General features: G+C 39.8%; 1 protein-coding gene across 3 annotated transcripts in view; it reads right to left on the bottom strand.

Annotated features, from left to right (window-relative positions):
- The window catches only part of LOC126355659 (ketosamine-3-kinase-like), a 56,009-nt gene that overhangs the window by 13,090 nt on the left and 30,486 nt on the right, over positions 1–12,433 (bottom strand). For all 3 annotated transcript variants that reach the window (XM_050006042.1, XM_050006034.1, XM_050006026.1), the window contains one exon: positions 1,923–2,261. In XM_050006042.1, the coding sequence (XP_049861999.1) occupies positions 1,923–2,252 (330 nt within the window). In that variant the 5' untranslated portion in view covers positions 2,253–2,261. The remainder of the gene's footprint in view (positions 1–1,922; positions 2,262–12,433) is intronic.

A 12,433-nucleotide genomic window follows, 5' to 3' on the forward strand; every position in this document is an offset into this window, starting at 1 on the left:
CAGACCATGCAACACTCTGACCCTGCACCGACATCCAGTGCCAATAAGCACTTGCCCATCTCAGTCAAAGTTGCTGGTGTCGTGGAGTTAACATTGGCATATGCATACCACAGTTTACCGCCTGTTTAACCAGTCTTCCCAGCCTACAACATTCGACATCTGTAACGAGGGGAGTCACACATGTTGAAGACACTCACCACAGCACTCCTCAAACATCTGACAAGTCGTACAGTTTCCAAAATGCTCAAGCAAAGCCTCCAGGTCATAACAATCTGCTGTCAGTCAAACTAGATAGATTGCAAGCCTTCCCCATTCTACACAGGGACAGCTTGCTCACTGATACTACATGCACCCTGCATGTGTCTGACTAGCAGTCATTGATCGCCAGGCCATACTGCTGTCACCTGGACGGGCTTATATTGAGATTAGGTCAGTGGTCATAATGTTCTGGTTGATCAGTGTATGTTTCCATTGGATGACCAGCTTTTATTAGTTCAAGAGCCAGCTCCAGATTGTACTTTTAAATAAGGCTGGTAATGATTACATCCCTTCTTCTTCCAATAATATTTTCGAGTGCACTCCTATTCCAGAGGATCTATCATAAGATAGCATGACAGTAGTGTGTTACAGACCATTACCAGTTATTTTCGAGTCTTGGTATCAATTATCATGCAACCATCTATTAATATGTTGCAACAAGCACAATCTAAGAGCCATCTATAACCTATCAGTTTCAAGCATTGATTTACAGAACATTGCTATCTACTTCACAGTTAGGGACCGATTCTCAAACACTATTTAATCATGACCCTTAATTTCCCCCATCATTACCCCCTCAGACTGTTATTTATGTTCAGATTCTGCTCCAACTATGTCCTTCAAACATTGTGCTCTCCATCTTATCCTCTTAATGTACAGTTGCTGAACTTTGTCTTTCCAATGATTTCCATGACAACATTGCAGTAGATAATTTATTTCCCTTAACTTACTGCAATACTAATTTCTTTATCTCAAGAAAGATACTATGCATTTCCCATAAATCTAACATATCACCCTTTGACCTGTAAATATATTTCTTCATTGTATATATCAAGGAAGGAAGGAAGATTGTAAGATTAGGGTGGGTTTAAAATTCTGTTGACATCAAGGTCGTTAAAGATGGAGCCCAAACTCAGAATATTTCAACAATGGGGAAGGAAACCAGCTGTGTCCTTTCAAAGGAGTCTTCCTGGCATTTGCCTGTAGCAATTTACAGAAATTACAGTAAACCTAAATTTTGATGGCCAGACATGGATTTGAACTGTCGTCCTCCAAAATGTAGGACCAGTTTGCTACCCAATGTACCATCTTGTTCGGTCTGCATATATGAAACATCTCTAATGTGATGATGATGACCTTTGTTTATAGGACCAAATTGCGCAGTCACTGGTCAATGGGATAACCAATTGTTTTCCATTCCAGAATACCAGATGTGGCAGTAAAATGTGAGACAGGTCCAATGAGAGAAGTTGTAAGTAGGATGCTTGGGTTTCTGATCTGCTGTGGTAGTAGTACAGTGGCTGTTTGTTTCCAAGTATCTGGGCAGAGAGAGGGAGAAGCATGCCCCCTCACAAGGTCTGTGGGGAAGGGGGAGACTCCGCTCTTGCGCCGCCCCCCCCCCCCCCCCCAATTCCGTGCGCCCATGAAAGTTATTTAGAAAATGACGATGCTGGTAAGAGAGACTGCTCTAAGCTGAAAATGGCATGTAGGGCAGTGTCCAAATACAGTTCCTTCCTTTTGTTGACCAAAGTGGCACATCTCTTATCCATAAATTACTTTATTATTTTATTGTGTAGATGACAAATAATTTTTATATTGATCCCTCTAAGGTATTTATATTACTTACAAATATAGATTTAATATTAACCATAAATTTTACTTACTGGCCAGTCACCGCACCATTCATTTTCTAAAGGAATGTAGCCACAGCAGGTGGTCACATGAAATCCAAATTTTTCAACATAAGAAACATTTTCCTCCTGTCCCACAAAACCTTGTGATGCCTTTGTCTTTAGTTCACTGTTATGCAAATGCAATCTGGCCAGTTGTTGTCCAAGCTGCTTTGAGAATTTGCTTAATGTTTTCATGTCAACATATTCTAAAACTAAGACAGATCCACCACGAGGATTGTCTAAGACCACAATAGGTTGCGGAACACGCACTGTATTAGTTGCTGCTATAGTTTTAAGGCTCTCTAATTCACCATCAAACATCAGTCTCGCCTGCACAGAAAAAAGGAAGAACACCAATAAAAAAGAAATTTGCACAGGATTTTGTACTTAAAATCAACAGTGTACAAAAATATGTCATAATTATGAAGTAAATACGGCTTTAAGATGGAGGAAAGAAGATTAGGTTTAACAGCCCATTGATGATTAGATCATTAGTGATGGAGCACAATCTCAGACTGTAGAGGGATGTGGAAGGATAATGACCATGTCAATTTCAAAGGAACCAAGCTCATTTGCCTTAAGCAATTAAGTGAAACTTAAAGTTACTGCTTTAATAGAGTATGTAAACAATGCCAACATGTTCTTAATCAGAGAAAGACTATGGTTATTACATAGAAAATATTCTGATAGGCAGCAAAGTATAAGGAATATTTTTAATCTGCACCACTTGGCAGACAGAGGAGAGAGTTTGTTGAACCTTATAACTACATAAAGGTAAGAAAATTCAATTTTTTTTTCTGTCCATCTCAGTTGCATTGATTACTGGTTTCAGGCTGACATACTCATTCTCAAACCCCACAACTTGCTATTAACCATAATTATTCATACAATACGGTGCCAAATGTGTGGCTCCTGAAGAGGGGCAGCAGCTTTTCAGTAGTTGCAGCAAGGGCAACAGTCCGAGTGATTGACTGAACTGGCCTTGAAACATCAACCAAAACAGCATTGCTGAGCTGGTAGTGTGAATTGGTGAAAGGAAGCCATAATTTTTCCTGAGGGCATGCAGCTTTACTGTATGGTTAAATGATGATGGCATCCTCTTGGGTAAAATATTCTGAAAGTAAAATAGTCCCCCATTTGGATCTCTGGGCAGCGACTACTCAGGAGGACATCATTATCTGGGGAAACACAATTGGCGTTCTATGGGTATGAGTGTGGAGTGTTAGATCTCTTCGTCTGTTAGGTACGATAGAAAATTTAAAAAGGAAAAGAGGTAGGTTAAAGTTAGATATAGTGGGAATTAAGGAAGTTTGGTGGCAAGAGGAACAGGACTTCTGGTCAGGTGAATACAGGACTATAAATACAAAATCAAATAGGGGTAATACAAGAGTAGGTTAGATAATGAATTAAAAAATAGGAACACAGATAAACTACTATGAACAGGATAGTGAGCACATTATTGTAGCCAGAATAGGCACGAATTCCACGCCAACCACAGTAGTACAAGTTTATATGCCAGCTAGCTCCACAGATGCTGAAGAGATTAAAGAAATACATGATGAGGTAAAGGAAATTATGTAAATCATTGCCAGCTAGTTCCACAGATGCTGAAGAGATTGAAGAAATACATGATGAGGTAAAAGAAATTATTTAAATCATTAAGGGAGATGAAAATTTAAGTCACGATGGACTTTAATTCAATAGTGGAAAAAGGAAGAAAAGAAAAAGTGGTAGGTGAATATGGACTGGGGATAAGGCCCACAATTAATGCTTTCGGCCATTGGCCTTTTTCAACAATAGACACATACACGCGTGTGCACGCATGCACACACGACTGCAGTCTTAGGCAACTGAAACCACTCTGTGAGCAGCAGCACCAGTGCATGATGTGGGTGGTGACTGGGTGGGGGTAAAGAAGTGACCAGGGTGGGGAGGGGGAGAGATAGTACAGTGGAGGTGGTAGACAATGAAGTGCTGCAGGCTGGACGGAAAGCAGGGGAGACATTGGGGTGGATAGATGGGGGGGGGGGAGAGGGGGGGGGGGGAGAGAGAGAGTAGTGGAGAAGGAGAGAAATAAAGAGACTGGGTTTGGTGATCGAATGGCAGCTGTGTAGTGCTGGAACGGAAACAGGGAAGAGGCTGGATGGGTGAGGACGTGACTAACGAAGGTTGAGGCCAGGAGGATTACGGGAATGTAGGATGCATTCCAGGGAAAGTTCCCACCTGCCCAGTTCAGAAAAGCTGGTATTGGTGAGAAGGATCCATATGACACAGGCTGTGAAGCAGTCGTTGAAATTGAGGATATCATGTTTGGCAGCATGTTCAGCAACAGGGTGGTCCACTTGTTTCTTTGCCACAGTATGCCTGTGGCCATTCATACTGACAGACAGCTTGTTGGTTGTCATGCCTACAGAGAATGCAGCACAGTGATTGCAGCTTAGCTTGTAGACCACATGACTGGTTTCACAGGTAGCCCTGCCTTTGATGGGATAGGTGATGTTATTGACCAGACTGGAGTAGGTGGTGGTGGGAGGATGTACGGGACAGGTCTTGCATTAAGGTATACTACAGGGGTATGAGCCATGAGGTAAGGGACTGGAAGCAGGGGTTTTGTAAGGATGGACATTTATATGTGTAGATTCAGAGGACAGTGGAATACCACTGTTGGAAGGGTGGGAAGGATAGTGGGCAGGACATTTCTCATTTCAGGGCATCATGACAAGAGGTAATCGAAACCCTGGTAGAGAATGTAATTCAATTGCTCCAGTCCTGGGTGATACTAAGTTACCAGGGAAATGCTCCTCTGTGGCCAGATGATGGGACTTTAGGAGGTGGTAGGAGACTGCAAAGATAAGGCACGGGAGATTTGTTTTGTTTTGTTGTGCCTATCTGCAACTTAGCATCTCCGCTATGTGGTGAGCAGCAACTTTCCTTCTCATAATATTGTTACATTCCATCCTCGATTTTCCATTGTTTGATAAAAGAAGGTTGAAAAAATGGAAGATACCTGGAGACATAGGAAGGTTTCAGATGGATTATATAAGGGTAAGACTGAAATTTAGGAACCAGGTTTTAAATTGTAAGACATTTCCATGGGCAGATGTGGACTTTGACCACAATTTATTGGTTATGAACTGTAGATTAAAATGGAAGAAACTGTAGAAAGGAATGAATTTAAGGAGATGGTACCTAGATAAACTGAATGAACTACAGGTTGGAGAGAGTTTCATAGGGAGCAGTAGGGAACGATTGACAAGAACAGGGGAAAAGAATACAGCAGAAGAAGAATGGGTAGCTTTGAGAGATGAAAGAGTGAAGGCAGCAGAGGATCAAGTAGGTAAAAAGACAAGGGCTAGTAGACATCCTTGGGTAAGAGAAGAGAGACTGAATTTAATTGATGAAAGGAGAAAATATAAAAATGCAGTAACTGAAGCAAGCAAAAAGGAATACAAAAGTCTCACAAATGAGATTGCCAGCAAACAAAAACAGTTAAACGGGAATGGCTAGAGGATAAATGTAAAGACGTAGAAGCATATATCACTACGGGTAAGATAGATGCAACCTACAGAAAAATTAGAGAGACCTTTGGAGAAAAGAGAACTACCTGTATGAATATCAAGAGCTCGGATGGTAAACCAGTCCTAAGCAATGCAGGGAAAGCCGAAAGGTGGAATGAGTATATAGAGGGTCTCTACAAGGGCAATGTACTTGAGGGCAATGTTATGGAAATGGAAAAGGACATAGATGAAGATGAGATGGGAGGTATGAGTAGAAACAAGGCCCTGGGAATAGACAACATTACATTCGAGGTACTGATAGCCTAGGGAGAGTCAGCCATGACCAAATTCTTCCATCTGACGGGAAAAATGTATGAGACAGGCGAAATACCCTCAAGCTTCAATAAGAATACAATAATTCCAGCTCCAAAGAAAGCAGGTGTTGACAGGTCTGAAAATTAGCAAACTATCAGTTTAATGAGAGTCACAGTTGCAAAATACTAACATGAATTCTTTACAGATGAAAGGAAAAACTGTTAAAGCCGACCTTGGGGAAGTTCAGTTTGGATTCTGTAGAAATGTAGGAATACATGAGGCAATACTGACCCTATGACCTTTCTTACAAGGGAACCTCCCCATCGCACCCCCGTCAGATTTATTTATAAGTTGCCACAGTTCATAGGCCTTCTGTAGAAATGTAGGAATACACGAGGCAATACTGACCCTATGACCTTTCTTACAAGGGAACCTCCCCATCGCACCCCCGTCAGATTTATTTATAAGTTGCCACAGTGCATAGGCCTTGATAAACTGAACACAGATCAATCGAGAAAACAGGAAGAAGTTGTGTGAAACTATGAAAAAATAAGCAAAATATACAAACTGAGTAGTCTATGTGAAGATAGGCGACATCAAGGTTAATCTGAGCTCAGGAGCGCTGTGGTCCCGTGGTTAGCGAGAGCAGCTGCAAAATGAGAGGTTCTTGGTTCAAGTCTCTCCTCGAGCGAAAAGGACCGTCCCGCCACCAATGTAACTTGTGTCAGGAAACGAGCTTGTTCGCATACAGGAAAGTATCCACATGGACACTGCAATGATGTCTTGAGCACCAAGGAAAGTAAACATAGCAATCATTGTTTGACTTCCCTTGACACAGCAACAAAAAGATGCTTGCAGAGAGTTGTGCACCCAACAACACTGGATGCAGAGTGGCATCACATCGTCTTTTCAAATATGCCCCAGTTCCGAATAAAGCATCATGACGGACATATCCGTGTATCGAGTCTTTCAGAAGAACGAAATCTGCCTGATTGTATTTGTCATCATCACATGGACGCAGCACCTGCCATGATGGTATGGAGTGCCACTGACTATAAAACTCTATCAACTCTGGCTTGCATATCCAGTAATTTGAACAAATGTGTTGCATTTCTAATATGTTAAGGACAGTGGCTGTGTAAAATTTTCGAGATCTCCTTAATTTTATACTTCAACGAAACAACATGTGGCTCATGCTGTCCTGATTTATCTCAGAACAAGGATATCTGACTGTCACCTTGGCCAGGAGAATCTTCAGATCTTCACCCCATGAAAAAATTTAGTCAATGGGTTGTGAGAGACTGGCATGCCACCATTGCACAACAGTTACAATTAATGGGCTCTGAAGAGAACTGAAGCAGCACGGAATGACATACATAAGCTCAGTTCAGTGCAATGACCAGCTCAGTTAGACTTATTGCTGCTGCCAGAGATGGGATCTCTATATACTAAATTTTGCACTTTCTTAACTCCCAAATCCTCTACAAAATCAATCATGTATTTTTCCTAATTATACAGTATATCCACAATACATGAAATTTCGTTATTCATTATCCTTATGGGTGTTTCAATTTTAATGATGATCCGTGTAGAGTAATCGCAACAGTAAAGATCACCAAAGAGATACCTGTCAAACTTCAGCTCTAGCTATTTTAGTCTATTTCTCACAGCCCTCAAAGCTCAAATCAGGTTACATATACACTGTGTCACTATGACAGTGGATTGCTCAGCAGTCTGATGGCATCAAACAATTAGAAAGCCCAAAACAGATGTCAAGATACATGAACTTATTGATAAGCTCATGGCCCTCTACAACAAGCATGCTCCGGTATGTACAATCCAAGTAAGAAAAATTTCTACCCCTCAGTTGACAACTGACTTAAATCAAAGGATGTACAATAGGGATGCTCCTCATAGACATTTCTAGTCAAATCTTAAGGCTGAAGGCCACAAAGTACAGAGTAACATCATTTTACATTCTCTGATTTTAAGTTTCTCGCAATTCTAAACCATAAATTTGTAGCCCCTATGAAAAACCCGTAAGGTCAATACTAAAAATTCCCCGGTTTTACATTTCTTCCTCATAAGGTTAACCTCGATTCTAAGTTCATACTCAATGTCTCGCTGGACTTCATCCCGTTTCCTTCCTACTGAAATTTGATGTGACTGAATGTGTTATAAGTGGAACAAAAGACAGATGGTTTGCACGACATATGATGGTGGAGCTCAGGGGGTATTTTAGGCCGTTGTGGATAGGGGAGTCATGAGAGAGGAAATGTTGACGATAAGTGCTGCCAACACAACTTGCAACATTTAGCTTCACCACACAATTATGATACAACTACTGGTAGTTTGCAGTGGTAATGGAAGAACACAACAGTCAACATGAAATGTTTCTGATCAGGCCAATACGTAATGAAGGGGTCCAGCCATCAACTTTTCTTATGCTACGTATAACTCAGTATCATCTATTTGCGTGTATTTCTGATGTACTGTATTCAGCAACAATACTAATCATCAATCTTTTAAATTAAAACACTGAGTCTCGAATAATATGCTCGGTCATAATCGAGGAAATGTTGCCCATTTTTGGGTAGTGAACTCTTATTGGCTTGAGACTTGTTCAATCATCCAACAGCCAATGCAGTCACCACACCACAATAACACACATAAATTTAGCTTGCCTACTCTAAATGCGGTGCGAGGAGAGTGGCCCTTCAGTGACAGGAATGCAATTAGGGGTGAAAGAATTTTTTGAAGTACTGAAAATACATACTTTTCGTACAGATGATGTGGTACAACAGGGATGCCACACAGAAATAGAACAAGAGTTTCGCAATAGCACATTTTAACGACTTTCATGTTCAAATCTGACACGATACAGTTGCAACAACTACATACACTACTCAAATATATACTTGACATCATACAAACCACACATTGTAGACCGTAAAGAATGGCAGCATTGATAGAGGGCATGAAGCAAAACTATAGCACCTAAGCTTTCTTTCAGATTTACATTTTACACAGTGTACAAAAATTCAGAGCTGACTTCTAATAAGCTTGTAACATCAACTGGGGAAGTAAACTCATTTCTTTTTTTTTTCCACGTCTCCGTTTCTCTGTTCAAGACTAAAATAACGCATTAATGGTGGTGAGCATATGAAGGGCAGCGGCTCGCAAGAAAAGCATTAAACAATAACAGTAATGGTGATAAAGATCGTCATTAAGCATATATCTGCATTTTTGCTTATGGTTTACCACCTAGCTGCTGTGATGTTTTGGTTCAATTCAATGTGTTCATCAATTTTTGCTTTTTTCTGGTTGAGTACAAAAGATGATCTTTCAAAAACACATGTTTTGAACATACAATTTGTGCTCGTAGCATGTCGGAAAATAGCTTGACTGGCTTGTACCCAGATATCAATTTCAAATTTTTTGATGAGTTTTTACTTGCTGTTACACATCTGATTTTTTATGAAGTGATGAAATTTATCACCACAGATTATTGTATAAACATTGCATTGTACATTTAATTTCCTTTACGTAGACATATTTTATACAAAGTATTGGAGAGGACTGCAATTTTTAATCAAATGTGCTAATTAAATTTATTTTTGCTCTTGTTCTGGGGGGGGGGGGGGGGGGTTAAATTTTTTTTTTCGATTCTGCATTTTCCTCAATTTTGCATTTTTTAAGTCTGGATCACATGAAAATGTAAAATTGGAGTTTCACTGTATACAGAAACCTGCAGAACATGGTAAACCAATATGCTCGTGACGCCAAAATCAGTCATTCTCAGTATGTTGTATGCTGTGACACAAATCCCATGATTCAGAAGCAGAACATCCACAGACTGGCTGTCATAGAGACAAAATCAGAAAATGTTTTTGGAATCTTGGCTGATGAGCTGAGTGAATTTTTTTCAGCACCAGCCAGCCCTCATACTGCAAAGAATTATCACATGCCAGAACCCCACAGACTAGATACCTAACCCTGGCATATTCTACCTAAAACATGTTACAATAAACAAAAAAAGAAAAGAAATAATGAGAACCAAGTGATGGGCAATGATGGTACCAGCACAATGATGATCAAGACTAATATGGATTGCTATGTACCTGTGCTGACATACATATTTAATGTTTCTCTTGTGATTGGGATACATCGCAGTAATGCAAAAGAAGCATAGACTGACTTATCCCTAAGAACAAACATTCACAATCACCTTGTGATTATTGATGAATCAGCATCTTATCCACTGTCACTTATAACCAAATAACTGAAAACTTAATATCACTGAAATAGTATGAAAATGTCAGTGTAATCTTCAAAACTGCCACAGCAGGAACACTGCAATAATTGATATAACTGATGATCCTGAAATATGCCGTAGACAACCATGAGGCCACAATATTGATACTAACCTATTTTTGCAAAGCATGTGATTCTGTCAACTTTGACACACTGCTCAGGAAAACATGATAGTTAAAAATGCCTTATAGTGCTCCTAGTTGATTACAAAGCTGCTTGAGATACAGAATGCAATGCACTGCCTGCACGAATGAAAGTTGTTCTGGATGCATATTCTTTCAGGAGTGTCACACAGGGCAGACCTGAACCCACAACTGTTCTTCTTGTATGTCTTGTCAGTTCTGTCTTACTGTAAGTATTAAGTGCCAGACTTGAAGAAACCGATATCTCATCATCCAGATGAATACGATCTGTCTTCAGTATTAAGATGGGCACAAACTGAGATACTTAAACTAAATGAGAAATACCACACGTAATTTTAGTATCCCATCAGAAATTAATTCATCTTAATTCTGCAAATAACTGCCTCCTGTTCTCCTCAATGGTATCACAAAAGTGTATCATAAATAATGAAGAACTTTGATGTAGCTTTCAATGAGGAACTTAACTGGAAAGAAAATACTGTTGTCACATGCAGAAAGAATTATGTTTGCCTCTACGACCCTCTGAAGCATTGGAACATGATTCCATACAATATGAAACATAAATTTGTGCAGCTACAAGTTCTGCAGAACCTCCATTATTGTGATTAATTGAAAATGGCATGAGTAGTCAAAACTCTAGATGGTTAAACTAATTATAAATGCTTGTGTGCATTATATCCAGCTACTCCAAGTATTTGACTATTTCAATGCTGCATACACCAGGTTATGGCATCTGCAGCCAAATAGTAAGAGTGGCGTCCAGTGTTGATAGAAAGTGCTGGTTTGTTTCCCGTTACACACAAAATTAATTTTAAGATGTAATTTTAGGTGCTCCTTTGATAGAGTGGCCCCAATTTGGTCTAGTACAATATTTGTTTTATTGCTATGTATTTACATGGACAGTAAAACATTAAGAATAGCCAGAAGTTGGCTGCTACCACTGTGCATCAGCATTGGCCAGATGCTGCTGGAGTACTGGTTATTCATCATGTTTTAATGTTGCTGTTCATTCTCACCAATAAAATGAATATTGCACAAGACTAATTTCAGACTGCTCTAGTGAATGAACAGTATGTGGTTTGGGCTGACTTCAGCTACACACTGAAACACCAGAGAAAATATGCCCGACAACTCCTAGAAGGGAAATCCTATATACGCCTGCCTTTTTTTTTTTTTCTTTCACTATCTATGATTCTCACAAAAAGACAAAATAAAACATAATTTCAGATTCTCACTGAATACTAGCTACTGCTGGCTTTACACGACTTGGGAGATTTGCTCCTCAATTTGGTCCTATGGAACTAGACATGTAAATAAAATAAAATAATGTAGTTCTCTATAAGTAAATAATACCAGTACAGTGCAGATGCTGAGTTGTGACTCAGCATCTCTGCTGTACTGGTATTCCAACAGCAACCATTCCTGCTGTGATAACCTTTCCCATGAAATCACCACATACTTCATCACAACCTCTATCAAAATATACAAAGTTAAAGGCAGATACACTCAAAAACTTTCTCACTGTTTATCAGCTGACTTCTGTATTCCATATATGGGCAAACACCAACAAACTAGCAGAACTTATGCGAGGTGTGTTCAAAAAAAGGCCAAACTTTGGTTATCACATGTTTATTGCTCATTGAACTACATGTTGAGCACTGTCCCCCTCAAAGTAGTCCCTGCCACACACAATACACTATTTCAAACATTTCATCCATTTTTTTTTTTTTTTTGGTTGAAAACCTCCTGGACTGCACTTTTCAGGATGGAGTGCAGGTCTCTTGTCCTGAATCTCCTCTATGGTTTAGAAATTATGTCCTTTCATCATGGTCTTAATCTGAGAAACAAGAAAAGTCTGCTGGGATAGGTCTGGAGAACAGGGGGTACAATGGAAAACTGATGGTCTGCCAGATAGCTGTGGATCAGGAGCAACATGTGAACCAGTGCACTGTCATGATGCAACATTCACATCTGGTTTTTCCACAATTCGAGCCTCTTTGTATTCACAGAATCCTTCAAACACACTAAACTTTCCATTTGGACTTTGTTGTTTGCCAGCTGACAAGGCGATACAAATTCCTGATGGACAATGCCTTTGCAATCAAAAACCACTAACAATATCACCTTGATCTCTGACCAACTTGTGTGCTTTTTTTTTTTGGATGAGGAGAGACTTTTTGTCCACCCACTGTGACAACTGCACCTTTGTTTTGCCAAGTTTGTAGTAAAATTT

Source organism: Schistocerca gregaria, chromosome 1 (assembly GCF_023897955.1).
Source record: "Schistocerca gregaria isolate iqSchGreg1 chromosome 1, iqSchGreg1.2, whole genome shotgun sequence".
NCBI classification, from domain to species: Eukaryota; Metazoa; Arthropoda; class Insecta; order Orthoptera; family Acrididae; genus Schistocerca; species Schistocerca gregaria.